Source organism: Fulmarus glacialis, unplaced genomic scaffold, assembly GCF_000690835.1.
Source record: "Fulmarus glacialis isolate BGI_N327 unplaced genomic scaffold, ASM69083v1 scaffold16775, whole genome shotgun sequence".
Lineage (NCBI taxonomy): Eukaryota > Metazoa > Chordata > Aves > Procellariiformes > Procellariidae > Fulmarus > Fulmarus glacialis.
In genome coordinates this window covers 623-20,531 of record NW_009212475.1, presented here as the reverse complement: position 1 = coordinate 20,531, position 19,909 = coordinate 623, and the positions used below count along the sequence as shown (strand labels likewise).

The 19,909-nt window shown below is 40.9% G+C and overlaps 1 protein-coding gene across 1 annotated transcript in view; it reads left to right on the top strand.

The window, feature by feature from the left end:
• KIF5C (kinesin family member 5C) overlaps nucleotides 1-19,271 on the top strand; it is a gene marked incomplete at its 3' end in the record, with an annotated part of 43,743 nt that extends 24,472 nt beyond the window's left edge. The window contains exons 11-18 of the mRNA XM_009577898.1: nucleotides 2,471-2,619; nucleotides 5,732-5,907; nucleotides 8,025-8,093; nucleotides 11,832-12,038; nucleotides 13,035-13,181; nucleotides 15,542-15,730; nucleotides 17,969-18,086; nucleotides 19,195-19,271. Coding sequence (XP_009576193.1) covers nucleotides 2,471-2,619; nucleotides 5,732-5,907; nucleotides 8,025-8,093; nucleotides 11,832-12,038; nucleotides 13,035-13,181; nucleotides 15,542-15,730; nucleotides 17,969-18,086; nucleotides 19,195-19,271 — 1,132 coding nt within the window. The remainder of the gene's footprint in view (nucleotides 1-2,470; nucleotides 2,620-5,731; nucleotides 5,908-8,024; nucleotides 8,094-11,831; nucleotides 12,039-13,034; nucleotides 13,182-15,541; nucleotides 15,731-17,968; nucleotides 18,087-19,194) is intronic.
• Nucleotides 19,272-19,909: the final 638 nt, after the last annotated feature.

Here is a 19,909-nt window from a genome sequence, read left to right as displayed (position 1 = left end):
CATTCTGGATAAGTCCTGCCCCTGAAGGGCAGTAAAGCAGCTGAAGGGACATTTCATTTTAAGTAGATGAGTAGGTACCGTGTTAGGTTTCAGTCTGCTTGCTGTTACGCTGAACTCTGTCTGCAGGTATGATCTGAAGTAAAAAGAAATGTAAACAGTAAAATATAATAGTTCAGATTAAGGGGTTTAAAAGGTAGTGTAGCTTTTTAAAAATTATTTTTTTTTTTAATCTAGATTAAAAGGGGTTTGCTTTTGCTCTCTAATGCGTAAGAGTGCTCCAGGAGCTCTGGGAAGTTGTATGCTCGGGTACTTGAGGAAGTCCAGTTTCCATGTTAATTCAGTTTACGTTTCTCTTGGTTTCATTTCTCTTTTCAGTAATCAGTAAAACTTGCCTTTCTGTTTGGGGCAAAAATAATTTTCAAACCAAGTCTGCACATCCTGGCTGGCAGAGCTTGGAGTGACGTGACATGACTACGACTTTTCTAGGAAGAGGGACATTTTTAAGACGTTCCTTACTGAGGACTAGGACGTCAGCTGAAAGAACTGGGAAAATAGCTAAATACTTTGTGAGAGTGCTTGGTTGGGGTTTATTGTAGGGTTTTGGTTTGCTTAAAAGCTATAGAATTGGGCTGAAATAAGAAAGGGAATACAAGTGATGCACTAGACCTGCAGAGCAGCACACATACTATGCATACACAGTGTTATTTGTCAGCATTTTGGATAGGAATGTTGCTGTCTACGGGAAGAGGTTTCCTTTACAGGCTCTTTGGTTGTGGTGTTTCATTTTTCTGATGTGACAGTAGTAAGGGCCTGAATAACATTAAAGGGAAGGAGTCATGGGTGATTACTGGTCCTCCATTTTTCCTAGCAAAAAAGAATTGTATCACCATTAAAATAAGTGTCAGGAGTAAAATTCATCCTCACAGGCCCACTTACACTAATCAACGTTTGCAAGTGCTCCTCTATTAGTAGTGAGTCAGTTTTTTCTCTTTCTGCTCCATCTTTTCTTGTGTTTTTATGTTATTTTTAATTTTAGTTGCTAGTAAGTACTTCATCCATCATTAGGGTAATGCAGTCGATACACTTTATAGTGTGGCATTTTTTTTCCCCAGTACAGTTAAATGAGTGGAAACTTGAGCCATGGTTTTGGCAGAGACAGTGTATAAAAGCTAACCATTAGGCATTATTTTAAAAGTACAGGGTTATTTTTAAATATTTGTAAGATAATAAAACTCCTGCTTGCCACATAGTGCAAATCACTGGAGCGCAGTTTGGAGTATGAGGCACAGATATGGCAGTGTTTTCTTGCTGACAAAACATTGGCCACATCTAAAGGATGTTTTAGCATCATTAAGTGGAGCTGTGAAGAAAATAATTAAGATCATGTGCTCTCCCCAAAGGAGAGTTAACCAGAGCATCTACAGCCCATTCCTAGGCGTAGTTTCTTGCATTGGCGTTTCAGCCTACGCTTTACAAACCGGTAGGAGGTTTGTCTGTTATTCCTTTACTTAGTCTCTATTTTATTCAATAACACTGGAATCATTTGGAGGGACTCAGTGTCTGAGCAATGAAGGGCAGCAAAGATCTGAAGCTTTCTTAATTCATACTGATTTGTTTGGTTTTTTCTTTTTAAATGTGTATTGCTAGAGTAGGTGCTGTGCATTTTTTTTCTGCTTGCTTTGCATTTTCTAGTGCAATTGTTTAGGTTCAGTTGGAGCTAAGCAGTTTCACAATAATAAAGTGGTGGTGGTTGTTGTTAGAAAGGTTTATATTTTGTGATTTTTGCCTAGAGAGGCAGTAACTCGTGAACCTGCCTACAGTGGCACAGGCACGCGTTCAGGCTCCCTTCCCACTGACAGCCTTCCTCAGCCCAGCAGTAACCCAGTTACCTGGTGGTGACCAGCGGTTCTCCTCCTTCCCTTTCTTCCACCCAAAAAATGTGTTTGAATGCGCTGTTTGGCTTTCAAGAAGGATAAGTTTCCATATCTCTGCTTCACTGTGTTGACATCCTTCGTGCTGTGATGCTTGAAATACAGCTGTTTTGTTGGTGGAGTTTAAGGGATGGTGGTTAAGAGATGGGGAGAGCCCGCGGTCAGACAGCGGGTGTCAGGACAGGAGAAGCTGTGAGGTGACAGCTTACCTAGCAGAGCAATAATGACAGGACTTGGTTTTGTCCTTAATCCAAGAACAGTTTCTAGAGCTTCTCTTTTCGGAGGAATCTGAAAGGCAGGTCCGTGTCTGTTCCAGGTCACTGGCTGCTGGATTTTGATATGGAAAAATTTCTGTTGAGGCTTCCAGGTAGTAATGGTACTGAGGGTTTGAGAGAAAACGGAATTGTGGCATTGCACTTTAGAAAATAAATTGCAAATGTTTAGTAGTTTCCCTTTGTGTTAGGGAAAAATTTCTGAATCCTTACTGTTGTATTGAGATAAAAGCTGCAGAGCAACTGACACCTGGTTTTGTTGCGCAGAGCTAAGACAATTAAGAACACGGTCTCTGTGAATCTGGAGCTGACCGCAGAGGAGTGGAAGAAAAAGTACGAGAAGGAGAAAGACAAAAACAAGAGTCTAAAGAATGTTATCCAGCATCTAGAGCTGGAACTGAACAGGTGGAGAAACGGTACGTACCAGAAAATGGGAATGGGTACATGTCTTTGTATTTTTAAGTTATGTATGTTTAAATCTTATCTTAAATCACAAGAGTCATGCTAATTCTAAGCTCATCATTCAGAGTTGTAGCTCACACTTCATAATAATAGCTGAAAGGTGAAGAAGCAAAAACCAGGGAAATCAGCAGCAGCCATTTACAGAACGTACCATTTTAAACGCCAAAACTAGCTTGGTATCAGATGGAGAGAATACAGGAAGGCATCAATAATTTTTAATAATGTTAGTAATATTAATAAAGAAAAGGTAAAATGTCATTATGTTTGGGGGTTTTTTTAAAAGAACTCTGCTCCTCAGGCATGAGAATCAGTTCCGTTATGTTTGGGGTTTTTTTATAATTGAGTTTAACATTAGAATAACTAGCACAATGATTAGGAGTGTCATCTGATTAGAAGAATCACCACTTGTCTCCTTCTGTGGCTTCTAAGTGAAATTTATGCTGAGAACAACCAATTTTCTGTTTAGAAACATAGGGAATTGCTGTTCGGGGTAGATTGTAAGATCAAGCATCATACAAATTAAATAATTTTTATTTAATCTGGAATGTTGACAAACAATTTTAGCAAACCATCCTTACTTTTAATTTTTTTGTTCCACGTATTTTAAAAAAAAAAATCAACCCCCAAACTCCAAACCAACAAACAAACCCCCAACCCAAAGAAACTAACCCTGCATCCCTCTTGCACCCTGAAATCCCAACAAACCCCCAACGGTAAAATACTGCTTCTTTGGAGTCATTTTTATTTTTCTAAGCTGCTTGTCATCCAGGTCCTAAGTGTTGATGTGTCTCGCAGTTCAATAGTATGTAACTCTTGCAAACGTGAAGTATCTAAAGCGAGACCAAATCTGTGATTTAATTATTAGTCACAATTTTTTTGCACAGTCAAGTCTGGTTTTGAAGATCCTGGGCGAAATCACTACTTAAAAGATAATACCTGACCTTTATGAGTGCAAAGAATTGCTTCCTTCTTTCAGCTCCCTACGCTGTTTACTTGCCTTTCAGATGAGATCGTTACCTAATGATTGCGCTCCGTGTCTTTCTCTGGAGACTTGAGCACAGGGAACATCTCCCTTATCAGCATAGCGCAATTGCTATGGAGACGGTCGGTCCGCTGGTGGTTTTGAGGAGTGCTGGGGATTTATAACCCGCTCATGTTCTGCGTGTTTCATTCTGTGTTTTTGAAATGTGACGACTTTAATTTCCTTCCCGTTCTAGAAACATTTTTTTAGAAAAACCTGTATAGATCCTTTCTATATGCCACGTAAACAGGCCTTATAACACGCTGTCTCTATTGTTTTGTCTAAATATACACGCCTCCTCTTCCCCGTCGTCTGTCCTGCTTTTCTCATTGGCGTTCCCCAGCAATACATTCAATGCATTCAAAATACTATTGATTTCTTGTCTGAACTTCTGCAATAGCATCGTTTGGAAGGATATGCTGTCAAAGGAGGCTCTTTACAAATGAAAGCGTTGCAGAAATTACATCTTGAAAATGAAACACAAGATAGATGCATAAATATTCCATTGGTATAACTTGTTCTATAAATTTAGAAAATAATACACAAAATAAAATTGTAGCAGAAAATGGGTGTGCCCAGTTCTCACTGAAGCAGGATTTCAGCAGCCCTGTATCCACGTGCACAATTTGGGCTGTGTTTTACAGGTGGGAGGTTGTTCACGTCCAAGCATGTCTATCAAATTTAGGCTCCCCTCCTCCTTTCACCTTAACTTACGAAGTTAAGTGAAATACCACAAGGAAATGGAAATGTAAAGATTCGTTTTGGGAGGCTCCTGATGGATTCTCCCCAGCCTGAGGAGCGTTGCCACGTGTGCAAGGTCCCACGGTTTTCCTAGTCTGCTCCACTGAAATGCGACAATGAAAAATCAATTTACATTTTTCTCATTAATAGTATAAAATATCATCAAGCCATTAGCAATAGGGCAAAAAGTATTTCAAGTGTAATACTTTTATAGAGGTTAGTGGTGCTTGATTTCAAGTTATTCTTTTTCATTCTTTAAGCTTGAAAAAATTATCTTCTCCGTTAGTTGGTCATGCTCTTTCATGCCCTATTTTGTTTTGCTTTGGGGCCTGAATTAGGCTGTGGTTTTGTTTTTTGATATATTTTTCCTGTTTACTTGTTTCCCTGCCAGTAAGATAAATACTGCCTACACTGTTTTGGCAAGAGGAATGGCTAGGAAAGCTTTATGAGACTAAAATATTGTAGCTTTTCATAGAATTGGAAAAAACCTGTTTGTGCAGAAGGGTTGGATGCAACCTTCCTGCACCTTGAGCAAGGCGTGCAGCATTCAGCGGCTTGCAGAGTCTCTCACCAGACTCTAATGAGAGTAGCTTCAATTTCTGGCATGAACGCCTTGCCTGTCCCTCTTCACTGAACTGCAGCAGGCTCATAATTGCAATGCACCGACGTTACCGAAGAAAATACTCCTCGGAGAAAATGATTTTGAAAGAAAATGTGTAGGGAGAACATCCTATCAGCTATGCATAGGCAGCATCTGAAAATTGGTCTATGCTCTTTAATTTTAGATGTGACAAGGCGGAAGGTGAATCTCGTTTTAAGTGCAGCTGACTTGCTTGTTGTCCTGGTGCTCTAGCAGTTCATTATGGAGGAGGGAGAGTTGATAAGGCAGTTGGGAATCTGGAGAGGAAGACACATTTAATTGCCAGTAGGCTTTAGGCTGAAAGTCGGATTTTTTCTCTCTTTATTTACACTTCTGTTAATCCATGGAGCTAATCCCATCTACAGAGGGCTTGAGTGAAAGGGGAGCCAGGAGTTCAGTGTTTTTAATGGCAGCCATTCGAACTGTTGCCGCATTTTGCGTGTTTGTGTTTCTAACCGTGGAGAACGAATGGCCACCCTTCTGCACCTAGCTCGGCCTGTCATTTGTATGCATGGCATCTGCCTGCCTTGCATAGCTGGATACAGCCCTTCTTTCCTTTGCTGAGTCCCTCCTGGCCACTGTGAAGGACCATCCTAGGATATCCATGGTTTTGGGCAACCCTCTCTTGCTTGGATTGTAATGACCACGGATTATGTGCCTGCAGGAGAAGCTGTGCCTGAAGATGAACAGATCAGTGCTAAGGACCAGAAGAACCTGGAGCCTTGTGATAACACCCCAATTATTGACAACATCACACCAGTTGTTGCCAGCATCTCGACAGAGGAGAAACAGAAATACGACGACGAGATTGCCAGTCTCTACAGACAGCTGGATGATAAGGTGTGAACATTTGGTTTGACTCCATTCTCTGGGTGTAAATGGAAAACTAAGCCAAAATGCGTGGGGGTCTCTGTATTTCTTGAGCACCATGAACTGGAAAATGTCTCAAAGTTCAAAACACTGTCACTGCATAAAAACAGGTCTTGTCTTGTCTTGTCAGCTATCTGCTTCTGTTCCCTCTGCAGATAGTGTTTGTGGTCATTCTCTATGAAATCGCAGCCAAGTTTGCCTTTCATTTTAAGGGCTCAATACTGGCTTTTCAGCCCTCCTTTTCTTCAGTGGTTTTTGTAAATACTGTACTCCCTCAGCAAACTGTAACATCATTTCAGAGTCACAGGAGAAAGAAAAAAAAAAAAGAGAAACAGTATCTTCATGTTTTTTGTATATTTATCGTATATTAGAATTTTAAGGAAAATATATAACTATCCCTTGAGTCTCTTTTGTTCATGTTCTAGCTGTGAACACTGCCTGGAGTGCAGGTGGCTTCTTTTCTTAATTATTTGCACAGCTTGAAATACATCATTGGCACTTAAAGCTATCAGCAATACATTTACTGAGCACTTGCCATTAATAGCTTTGGCTTGCGTGAAGATAAGAAGTGGGTAAAAAAAGGCATGCTGAAACCATTGACCATTATGGATGAGAACAGCTTAAAAGGCTATCTAGCAAAAGTTTTCAGGATTGCTTTAATCTTGAATCAAAACTTGATTTTAACTTTCAATTGTAATTAGCAGGAAAATTAGCCCACTGTTTCCTTGTATGTTAATATTAAAGTTTGGCTGTTCTTGAACACCAAGGGAGGGAGTGGATAGTTGTGTTTAAGCCTTAAGTCTGATGTGCATGAGGTCTCTACACAGTCCAGTTGCACACAGCAGTATGTTGATGGCATTCAAAATAACAGTTAAGGTCTTTAAAATACTACAGCTTTTCTGTGATGGAGAATACATTCCGTAACGGTCTCTAGCTTTTACGTATTGATTAGAGAAGAAAAAAAGTCAGTCATTCTTTCACTTTCCCTCATCAAAAGTAGCAAAGCCCATTGAATTATTCTTGAGGGAACTGGCAGCAGGTTTGAGTTTCACCCTAGAAAACATGGGAAGCATAATTTGGTGCACTACTGCAGTATTACAGAAAATGAGAAGGTATTTGATCCCCAAAACAACCCAAAATCTTGCCATTTATGACTTGTTACAGTGTAGACCATTCTTATGTTATATCTGGGACTGTTCTAATATTAGCAAATGATTTGATATATTCTACTTGATAGCTGTATTTGCTATCAGAAGTTAATCTACTAACATGCTTGTCAATGAAACAAAAAATATCAATTGACTCTGATAGGGTAAAAAGCAATCATTTATCTTTGGTGAGTTCCTTTAGATGTTATTCTCTAAGGATCACAAGAAGAGATGGACTTGGTCAGGTCCCGTCCTTGGTGTGCCTCCTGTGGCTTTTTGGAGGAAGGACTCGTACAGCAGAGTCCATCATCATTTCTCGTCTGTGTTTAAGATGAGTTCCTACCATGAGGATGCTGTCTTAACAAGGAAGTTGAAATGCCAGTAAAATTAGATGTCTGGCTGTGCATTACCTGGCAGTATTTTCTTCAAGGGCTGTAATGGAGTAGGAAAATACAAATTCTGCAGTTGAGGGGGTCCAAGTTCTGTGTTGTGGTTTGAGCTTCCTCTTCAATGAATGCAGTTCAGAGCTAGCTGCAAATTGTAGTTGGTTAATAAATCTGTCTCTAGTGATCTCTCTTCAGCTGAAATTTGGGGACAGAGTGAGAGAGAGAGTGTGTGTGTATATATTTGTGTATCTATAAAACATGACACATGTTGGCAAAGTCCTGCAAGTTATAAGGTGCAACTCTGACACATCAGTGTCTTGTTTACCATCAGGGACACCCCTGCTTAGGTATATACTAGAGACAACTGCATGTATGCATTGCTTTTACTATGTAGCTCTGTGTACGTATATTTTTCTCTTCTCTCGTACCACTCAAATGTGCACAAGGTTTGCTACGGCATTATTCTTGCTTCTTTTCTAGAAAGGGGAAGTAAAAGTGACCAAATGAGAACTGTGGAAAGAAACTAAAAATCTCCAACCCTATTTCATTGCAGGATGATGAAATCAACCAGCAGAGCCAGTTGGCTGAAAAACTAAAGCAACAAATGTTGGATCAAGAGGAGGTAAAAAACTAAACAAATCAAAAAAGCCCTTACATTTTGCTTATGAGACTCTTGTTTAGTAATTCTGTCACAGTTGTTGGCTAGATATGCTTATGTTAGCTGGCTAAAATTCAGTAGGTAAGAGAAACCTGTGTGACAGCTAGGTTTAAACTTCAAATTTCATAATAACCTCAGAGGAGCATTAAGCCTCGGTAACTCCTTATAATAGCATACCGTCCTGCTGGGAAGTGATGCTGGAGATACCAAGGTAGGAGCATGGCCAGTATTTTTCAACTTCAAATGTGTTTTTCAATATGTCTGTATCCTTTCAGGTATCCAGACACTATGGACTGTAGGTAGTTAACAGAATTCCTGGTTAGACAGTATAAAAATTACTCCTGGTAATAAATTACTGATATTCATTATTTTGGCATGGGCAATTAGAGGCAGTACTGAGAGAAATCTGTGAGACTGAAAAATTGATTATTGGTGCTGCCACAGATTTGCTTTAAAATCTTGGATTACTCACTTTAAACGTTTTATTTCATTGTTTCTGTCCATAAAATGAATGTTTCTTGTTTTTAAGGTGGGGAATATGATCACTACTTACAGTCAAGTCATTTCCTTATCGGTCATTTGTTTACGAGAGGTTTTGATAGATGTGAAATCCGGCAATAACACCAAATTACCAAGTTCCCCAAATGTCGCTGTGATATTTCTTAGAAGATGGTTTTATGCTGGTTTTCAAACTGCGGGAACCAGTTTGGAGGAGGACCATTCAGACCAAGCATATAATCCTGGTGTGAGAGTTTGCCCATCATTAATGTTCCAAAACGTTGGTCTCTTCGCACGAAACACTGGTGTGATTTCCTTGGAGCGTGCCTCTCCCAGCTGCCCAACTTCAGTTGAAGTACAGCATTATGCTGGCTGCTTTTTTTGGGTGTGAAACCTCTCTTGTAATTGAAAAGTGATTCTGTCCATGCCTTAATCAAGCCCTCAGAAAGGGCTTCCCAGGTTTGGCTCCTTAGCAGGGAAAGAACAATGTATGAAAATGTCTGTTACTCGTCACTCATGACTTACCTGCCACCTTTGGGGTCTTATCCTCACTGAAGGAATTACCACCTTTATTTTACTCCATGATTAAGCTCTTCATTCACTTGCCGCAACTTTCTTTTGATTACTGTGTGTTACGTGCTACCCATGTCTGTGGCTATACAAATGTAAAAGAATTTTATGCATTCTCAGCAACATTATTTTCTGATGTGTGTTACGCCATCTCACTTCTCCCATTTTTTGTACATCAGTGTTTTCACCTAAAGCTTATTTTTCTGTGACGATTTTTCTTGTGTCTTATTTTTTGGGTGATGTGCATTCCTTTCTTTGTGTTAGATATTTGGGAGCATGCTGTACGCTGGCTTATTCCCCACCCTCTTTGTGTTCCATACTCAGTATTCCATCTGGAAGATGAATCAAGTTTTCACTGGCCTCTAATCCTTGCCTTACAGACCACTTTTCCCTCTTTTTTGCACATGTCCTAGTCTAGCTTTGCTGACTTACTGAAATCTCTGCAGCTGGTGTTGCACCACTTATTCAGAAAGTATAGCTGGTTCATCTGATAAGCTTGTCCATCTCTTACCTTTGAAAGCTACCGCGATATTTTTGTTTTCTTCTTTATGGGAACTGAATTAATTTTTCAAAGTTTTATCTTCCACACGTAAGCTTCACCAGCGCTGCGGGAGCGATCTACCTGTTATGTCTTAGAGCCTGTGATTAGCTCCGTGATAGATGTGCTGCAGAGCAGCTGCCTCACTCTGCTTCCCCCTAATTAACCAGACTACTTTTTCCTGCTTGATTAAGCTAGCAGATTAATTATAAATCTAAGGCCTGCCACAGATGGCATTGTGCTGATACTGGTATCTTTTGGTACCTTTTCACCGGTGGCTGTTTCTTAGGGTGTGTGTTTTGGAGGGGATTCTGAATCTTCCACCCTTGCATCTTGTGTGCTGTGAACACATCCGCGAAGTGCTGCAGCCACCGTCTCCTTCCCTTTGTTTGCGACTGATCGGTATAAAGTGTTATTAATAGCCTTTTAAAATCTTGGTATATTTTTCCACGTTATATCAACAAGAATCTTCTGGGGAGCTGTGTTTATGCTGTAGGTGATACATAACACTTCCCTTTACTTGAAGTCACAGTAATATTCACACAGAAAATTTCTTAAGTAAATGCAAATAATGGTTCCATCTGTGTTTAGTAGAAAGATTATTTTAAGCTATTTTGTTGTTTAAATATTTACATGCCATCTGGCTTTGGCAATTCAGTGAGTTTTTCCGTAACGTGAGTGCACTTCTGAGGCTGCAGCATTACCAGCGAGATAAATTTCCCTTACATCTGAATCCTCTCTTCGCCACTTTGGGCACGTGCCAGTGTCTGAAGCTGCCTGGTTGGTTTCCTATTTTCCATTAGCACTCTGAGCCAAAAAAAGTGATGTCTTCTCTGACATTCTCCTTTTAGGTGGTCCATTTTAGAGAGACGTTTCTATTTAGCTTGGGGTCTCACACTCAACTTCTTCATGGCTGGGGAGCCAGTGGGCAGTGGTGGGACAGGTCAGGAGAAGTCCACCCAGCACACTTCAGTAGTGCAGATTTTGTTCTACTGTCCAAGAAAGCTGCAGTACAGTAATATTATACTAACCCATACGTAGAAAGGCTTGGAAATAAGTGAGTTTTGTGAATGACTGTCCAGTCTTTGCTATTAGGATGACCTGGGAGTGTGAATGCCTTCTTGTACCTCATGCACTAAATTTTGTATGTTATTGCTCTACATTTTATGTTTTTATGCTATGTAAGGCCTGATTTTGTTATTATTCTCAGAAGTACCTTATTAGCAATAAATGTTAGGTGGCACCTTTTATTTCTTTTCACATCATTCTGCAGTATATCACTGCAGCTGAGTCTGGTTTTGTGCTAAGAACCCAATAGCTGAACTTTCGAGACTTTAACATTTGAATGAAGATGGAGTGGTGCAAGGGCAAGGGAGAGGACCATGCAACTGACCTCTTACAATCAGCACTGTCACTGAAACTTCAGCATCTCTCCTAGTAGCATGCAAAGAGTAAATTTAATAAGTTTTACAAATTGGAAATACTCACTAGTGTGTGTGAAGTCTGTATTTTCTTCTTTAGTTAATATTTTGCCTCAGCAAATATGAGCAGCTAATCTGTCTTCAGCATCATGCTTCAGATGATAACTAAAAATAATCATCATAGGTTTGCTTATCAAAATATTCCTCTAATGCCACAAGATCTTTGAGGCTGCCTCAGAGAGCCCTTTTACTTGGTTCAGTTCAAAGCTGTGATTCTGTGTTTAAACACTTTACTTTGTGGTATTTTTTTTTGTCCTAGCTGCAGGATTGGATTGAGGGCAGAAAATTTATTTGGAGCTATAATACTGTTTAAAATAAGTTTCTCTGCCTCAGTCTTGTGTCATAACAGGATTTGATTAAGATTTTTCTTTTCATTGAAATTCAGAGCCTTTTTTGCTTCCTTCCTTTGCTTCCTGCTTCCTAAATACATTTATGCTGAAACTGATGCTGTTTCTCGTAGAGTAGCAGGATTTCTTCTCTCCTGCTTTCTCTGTCACGCACACATGTTTGTGTGCTCACGCTTTCTTTCTCTCTTTGTCTGTTCTTGCCCTTTTCAGTGTTGTCTTTGAATGATTTCTTGGGTGACTTAACTCTTCTGTGATATCTGGTTTCCAGCTGTTGGCCTCCACTAGGAGAGATTATGAGAAGATTCAAGAGGAGCTGACCCGTCTTCAGATTGAGAACGAAGCAGCAAAAGATGAAGTGAAAGAGGTCCTTCAAGCCCTGGAAGAATTAGCTGTCAATTATGATCAGAAATCCCAAGAAGTGGAGGACAAAACAAGAGCCAATGAGCAGCTGGCTGACGAGCTGGCACAGAAGAGTGTAAGAGCAAGCGGTTTATAGTGCTGGTTCCCTCCTCGCCCCCTAACTCTGCACCTCCCCTAAAGATTTCCGTAGGGGTTCCTGGAAAACTGCTATGCCATTTCAGGAATCTTTCAGATACTGCTGCCAAGCATGTTGTTATGTGGTTTAAAAATTGAAGTAGCAGGGAAGCTGTTAAAAGATCCTTATTTGCCATGCTACCCTCTCTCTTCTATCTTAATTAAATGATAAAATTAAGGTAATTCAGAAACTGCTCTATGGAAGCTGATGGCAGATTGTGGCTGCGTTGCAAACTCTGTATTTTGCACACCATAGCAACTGAACTGAATGTGAGAACTGGCCATTCTGTGTTTTGGTTATTTAAAAACTGTATTATGCCAAGAAAGATGTGCAAGTCTGCTTTATGCAAATTGCAGCATTTTGTGTTTTTCTGGACTCTGCGCTGCGGAGCAGGAGTTTTGTACAGAGTCAGGAAATCTCAAAGAAGAAATCAGAAAAAATTCAGCTTTTTCAGCTGATGTGTACTGATATTAAGGAAAAACTCTGATCTGAGAAAAATCAAGATTGGCTTACTAGCTTAATACGTCCTTGTTCCTTAATTCATTACACAAACTGAAGAAGCTGTTGTTATCAGGTCTGTTTTCATGGAAGACCTCGTTACCCACTTCAGTAAAACAGATTACTATGAAATCCATTTGAAAAAATTGAATTTTATATCCTTCTACGCCTGTTTCTCTGTGATTAACCTTCTTTGACATGTATTATGCAAATAAGATTCTTACCGGATTTACTACATTTAATAGATCTAAAGTAGCCTTGTTAGCAAGTGAGTTGTGAAAGTGGATTATGGCAAGGTGGAATTGTTAGCGTCAGTACATTGATCCAGTAGGCATGTTCAGGAAAATACAAGACAATACCATGTAACCTAGATATCCGAGAAGAACTGATGCCCAATCTGCAGAGGGGAGGGTAACTTTTGCTTTTAAACCTTTTCAGAGTGCCCTGACAGCGACCCAGAGGGAGCTGGGCCAGTTGCAGGAGCTTAGTAACCATCAGAAGAAGAGAGCTACAGAAATCTTGAACTTGCTGCTTAAGGACCTGGGAGAGATTGGAGGTATCATTGGTACTAACGACGTTAAAACAGTAAGTTGGCTATCTTTATTGCTTGTCCCCCACACCTCCTGCAATATAAAAATACTTGACATGGAATATGTGTGATACAGCAGTCCTTCTCCCAGGACGCTGCTGTTTAAATCCTGGTTAGAGCACAGAGTAAAATACTGAAGAGATCTTTGTCTGGGTCGGAGATGGTCAGTGTCTGTGCACACAATTACCACTTTTATTCCCAGCTCAGTGTTTGGGGCCAGACTGATGCAGCCCATCTGTGTGTTGATGCATTTATTAACGGGGGGGACTGAGTTCCCCCCAAAACAATACACACGTAGCCCTGCTCCGTCGTTAGCTGGCATGACGCAGTATTCCCAGAACCTGAAGAATCTTTATTGGTGAGATTTGGCTTCTGGCTGGCTACCTTTTTGTTTGAAGTTTGTCCTAAAACTGTTATGTAGCTGAAGGTGAACAGCTCTCAAAGCCAGAGGTCTGTACTGATGGCTCTCCAGGGCACCTGAATGAAAAGATCTGCACGGAAATTGTGTTTTCTGCATTCTGGTGTTTATGACCTTTCAGGAGTGGCTGGCTTCATCAAAGAGCCCACGCTTTCGTGTGTGTTTCTGAACACAAGATGCTTTAAAATTACTGATTTCCAGCACTGGTAAATTTATTCTAGATACCACATAAATAATTACATGACAGTAAGACCAGCTTAACTTTTGCATATTGACTAATGACCTTTATAGAGGAAAAATTGCAGAGGATCATCTTCCTCTGAAGAAAGACGGTAAGAACGGGAGTGAGGGTGGTTGAAGTGGCAGAAACCTTGGTATCTGAATGTGCCTGGAGATGGTGCAAATTTTGGCCAGCTTTGCTTTGAAATTTGCCTTTTGTCTGGCTCTTGGGGTTACAGATATGGTAGAGGAGGTAGCTACTCACTTTGTCACACTTCTCCTGTTGTAGATTAACAAAATGCTAAGTCTCGGAGAAGATATTTGTATGGTCATTGCTAAATGGCACATCTCTGATGGAAGGTTTTCATGGCCTGGAAAATCTTCCTGGTGATATTAATGCCATCTTATCTGTCCATTTAAAACCACATGAAAAAGAGCAATTGCTAAAACTGGATAAGAAATTAATTTTCAAGATATATGTAAATTCCTTGCAATGCACACTATTTTCTTGCTTTTAGTTCAGTTCTCAGTTTTTGAGCAATGAACTTTCCTGAACATTCAAAGCTAAAAGTGAGTATGTGTGGCTGGAGTGCTTTGAGTTGACTAAGAGTTGTTGATATCCTGCTAAAGCCCCCTTAGATCAACAGATGCTCCAGCCCGCTCTTACTGCAGAGGACATGATCCCTGTTGTCTGATGTGGTTACGCAGATGCCAGGACCACAAGACCAGACTTTGCTAGATGTTACAGCAACCTCTGGTGGCCATTGTAATAGGAACTATAAAAGGAAATCTTTGAAAATGGAGGCAGAGGCTGTTTGATACAAATTTTTATAGTAACTAAGATGTCAGCATTTTACAGGACAGCTGTCAGTGTAAATAAGGCCAGATTGAGAAGCTTTTAGAAGAATAATTTCAAATTTGTTGGCACTTAGCATCTTCTCAAAGTGTGCCTAATTTCAGACCAGACTGAGGGTTTTGGAAGCAGTCTCATTTTTTAGGCTGTTGGGAGAAGATACAGCGCATGTTACCTTCCCCTTGGCAGTGCTGGGAAAAAGGCGAAAAGCAGACGAATTTGCTAGCCATATGCTTGCGAGAACCTTCATAGCTCGTCAGTGTGTTATATGAATTAAGTAGTTGAAGAATAATCATGAAGAGAAAGACATACAAATAAAAGGCACCACCTTAAACCAGGGAAGGAAATGATGTATAAATAGAATTATTTAGAGATGAGAGCGATTACTTTTCTCTTGCCAGGTGAGATTTCCAGACCCATGTCCATCTTACAGCTCCTTATTGAAGAAGCACAACGCTTCAAGAGGAGACTTCTTTAAGAAGTACTTTGAAAATGCCCTTTAGCTTTTAGCAGTTTGAAAGAAGGAAAATTTCCTGTGCTGGTGACATGAGAAGGTTCTCCAAAATATGCTCCTGCCATGATGGCGGGCTTGGTTACTTTAGATACTGAACCACTAAACTGATGAAGCACTGTGAGCACAAGCCTTAATTTCTCACTTTTGAGGCTTATCAGTGAAGACTGTAACAAACAGAGTGGTATAACGTGTTTAAAGGTGACCTGAAGGTCTGTGGGTACTCCTTGAGGGCTGCTGTGCTTTCACAGAGGCTTCCTAACTCTAGACAAGAGTTTCACAGCAGGAAGACTGCTTTGCATTGACTTACCTGTAAGAACCACACCTTGAAGACTGCAATCTTCTGTGTGTTTAGTTAGCAGATGTGAACGGGGTGATTGAGGAGGAGTTCACCATGGCACGGCTTTACATCAGCAAGATGAAGTCTGAGGTGAAGTCTCTGGTGAACCGCAGCAAGCAGTTGGAGAGCGCCCAGATAGACTCCAACAGGAAGATGAATGCCAGCGAGAGGGAGCTTGCAGCTTGCCAGCTCCTCATTTCACAAGTATGTTTGTTCCTTCCTTGTCCTTTTGCAGGAAGGTTTGATGACTTTCTCAGCCTCCTTCCTCATGAAATGTGTGTGCTAGGAACAAGAAATGAGACTTAAGGGAGCAGAGTGGTTTTTCTCGTCTGTTTTGTTGTTTTTTCTCTCTTCTCCCATTCCTCCCCATCAGATCCTCCTTGGAGTGATTTCCTCGGCATGAATTTGTGTCTTGTGCCTTCACTTTAAAAGCAACCTGAGAAAGGAAGCAGTGATTATATGGTTCACTAGCAAAACGTTCGGAGAGCCCCCTGTATCTGGTCTGTTAGTATGCTACCAAGATAACTAGGCAGCAATATATAAAATAATACATTATGGAAAACATTACTGTATAAGATAGAAATCCAGATGGTAGGAGGGCTTCACAGTAGGTGGCAGTTACAACCAGAGATGCTTGCTGCAGCCTGCTGCAGGAGAGGGGGCGAACTGCTTTGACATGCTCAGCTGCTTTGAAGTGGACATGTGAAGGGGAGGAGACGATACAGTTTATTGTATTTCATTTGCTACCAGTTAGTCTAAGAAAACCTGGAACAAGGAACAAGGATAGCCTCTTGTCCTGCAGCAGAATGTCTTTATTAAGTTCTACTTAGTAAAGCTGTCGCTGGAAGCGTGCTTCTTAGTATTACAGGGAGGCTGGAGTCCTGAGGCTGTCCAGAAACGTTAAGTAAAAACTATACTTTTCATCCTGTCTTAAAGTAGACCCTGGGCTGGCATGGCCACTGAAGGAAGTCATCCTGCCAACCTGTGCTGCTCCCTTTCCTTGGCAACTTGCATTAGTAAAGCAGATTAAGGCTTGACTTGCAAAGTAGCTGTATGCATGCTTCTGCTGGCAGGAGAGGAGCAGGGACACAGGGCTGGGAGTAAAAGTCTCGGCAGCGGGCGGTGGGACGGCCTCTTTCAGCCGTGGTGTTGGCTTACGCTGACCCGGTGAAGGAGTGAGTGGAAGGCAGCCGGCTGCCTCTGTGGGGTTGGTGTTTGTCCTCTTACACTGTAGTCACACTGGAATCACTGAGCACTTCAATGCTCAGAGCTTGTCACAAGCACGACCTAACTGCTGTCCTCAGTACCTATTTACAGACAGGAGACTGGAGGTTTAGGATTTGAGAGGCTTATCCAAGTATTGTATGTTCATGTGGTGAAGAAATGAAGCAGAAATACTCTTAAGCGGGTGTTCACCTTGCCTTGGCATTCTGGAGGTTCTACAACTAGAGGCCCGTCTGTGGGAAGAAACCGGGTGTTGTTATGCTCAAAATCTTTTTAATGAGCAAATGCACCTTTCTCTATAAAACCCCCAAGTTAAAAAAAGAAAAAAAAAGCTGCAAGGCAGGTCAGGAAGAGCTCAGAGAGAGCAATCCTGGCAAACCTCAGTCCTGAGGCCTTGCAAACTCAGTACAAAGCTGGTGGCCTGTTACTACCAGCGACAATGCTGTATCACAGGGCTGCACAGTTACGGTGTTAAGCTGAGCCATAAAATGGTGATCACTGCTGCGTGCGATACCAAGAGTCTCCGTTTTGGAGCCGGAACATTTGGAGCCAAGCTGGGAGTTGACTAAATTTCTTGTCAGGTTTAGGAATCTATTGCAGGACTTATTGCCCAAAGCGTGCAACTCGGGCAAGCGCCCTTCCCTTCCTGGAGACCTCAGTGCCGGGAGGGTCTGAACTATTTTAGTTCCTGCTAAGGATTACTCCTCTCTAAGTCTGATCTTTACAGTAGCACCAACCCCGAGGTCTCAACCCCTGTCTGCCAAGGTGAACTTTAAAAACAGTGAACCACAAATGCTTCAGTGGCCTTATTAATGGGATATAGTGATTCCCAGACAGTATCTTTATTTTACCCCCAAATTAGAAAATTTTTAATTCGATTTTTGATATTTTCAATACATGCTTCACTATTTTCTATTTAAACGCAAACCCTTCTAGCTCAAAAGAATGTCAGCAAGAAACAAATTGTCAGAATGGCTGGTGAAAGTTGATCTGAGCTTCTGCAGGTTGAAGCATCCAGGAAGCCACCTCAGAAGCCCAGTGTTCAGCTGGTTTTAGAAAGCTGCTGCTGTTTGTTTAACACCAAGTCATGAGCTTCCCATGATGTTTTGGAATTACCATCTGCGCTGTTCAGTATATGTCTTGGGGTACTAAGTGTGACCTTTAAAAATAACAAGCTGTGGTACTCACATGTCATTGCTATTTCCCGTGTCTTTAAAGCATGAAGCAAAGATCAAGTCCCTTACAGACTACATGCAAAATATGGAGCAGAAGAGAAGGCAGCTGGAAGAGTCACAGGACTCTCTCAATGAAGCACTTGCCAAATTACGTGCTCAAGGTACAACATTGGGTCTTGTGGTCGTCATCTCTTTTACTAACTATATCTTAGAAAATTCAGTGTTCGCTGAAGAGTATGTAGAGTAGTCCTACAACATTTTATTGTCTGCTTGGCATTTTGCGGTGAAGACATAAAATTGTGATTCAGAATATTTAACACATTGCACTTCCTTGTAGGACATTATGCTTCAGATAAAACCAGAATTATCCCTTTCAGCCTAGTCCTTTCACAAAATACAGAGAAACTTAATTTTTCAAGAGAATCAAAAACTTTATGACAAGCTTCATCTTGTGCTTTAATGATGTGAGAAATAAAAAAACCACAAATACTTCAGCTAAACAGCACCGATCAATCTTGCTAAATCTCTATTCTGTAAAATTCTTGGATATCTGTCTAATTTCAGTTGTCCCTCTGGCAAATGCCCTGCCCCATTCAAAAGGAAGCTGCTTCCCTTAGGATCGAGTAAAAGGTGTGTCTATCCTAGCTCCTATATAGGATCCAGCTGACTTCATTTTAAGAATTGCTGTTTTTTCCTCTTCTGATTTAATGTGGAATATCAGAAGCAGTTCTAGCATCATTGCTAAGCTCCTGTTTTATGTACAATTACAACATGACCTAGTAGCCTTAACATTATTCTGGATTTCTGCACAAGCGATCTTCTCTCACACCGGGAGCAGCAGGTGGTGACAAGATTTAATTTTTTTTAACATCTCCTGCATTTTTTAGAATAGAATTTTTATTCCATCTCCTGATCTTCCTATCCCACTCATAAGAAATGACCTGATTCTGGAGGCCACCGTTTCCCAGCAGAAAGTGAAAGGGGACAAGGAGGATTGTGACACTTAGGGTTGTAAGGAGGCAAGGGTAGGTTGGAAAGGTGCTGGGTGGGCTGAAGACAATGTGGGCTGTTAGTAAAGGAAAAGGGGGTTTGGGCAGTATGGTCACAGGTTGGATACTGCAAACCATGGCTGTTTCTGCCCCTCCAAAGCTGTCTCCACTGATCCTGCTGCCCCCTGCAAAAAGAGGAACTGTTTTTTTTTTAAATGGCTGGATGTAGCACGTCCTGGAACTGTGCCGTTAATTCTCAACTGTCTCCAACTTTAAACAGAAAAAATGCACGAAGTCAGTTTCAAGGATAAGGAGAAGGAGCATCTGACCCGGCTTCAGGACGCAGAGGAGATGAAGGTAGTACGGTGTGCTGCAATTTTAGAGGGCGTTTCCAAGAGAGATCATTCATTAAGCTGATAATTAGGGTGTAATTTTGTCTTCCTGTACACATTGTGTGCTTTTAGAGAACACTTCCAGCCTCTGTCAGAATTGCCAGCCTCTGTTAGAAAACCTGACCTCATGTCATTGACCTTCACAATGTGAAATTAGAGAACTTGCTAGTATTGAGGTTGTTGACCAGATGATGGAAAAAGTAAGTTTTAGTCTGAACATCTGAGGTGAGCACGTCTTCTGAGACCAGTTTGTAAGCTAAGCCAACTTCAAAGGGTGGAGAGGTTCAGTGGACTGTGTTTGCTGAATTGGAGATGCCTGGGTTCCTCAAATTACATGAACAGAGGACCAAAATGTAAGACCCAGTATATTGCATCCATAGTTGAGAACAGTTTTGTTATATATGATTGAAAAATGATATTGATTCTCCTCTATGTTACTCTAATTTTTTGCCAGTGGAACCCTGCTGAAAGTCAATTTGCAAAGTAATGAATCAGGCTACTGGGGTTAATATAATTTAGGTACTAAAAAATTTGATAAAAAAGAGTCCACTTTCCCAAATAATTTGGCAAGAATTCTGACTATCTCCTAGAAATAATAATGAA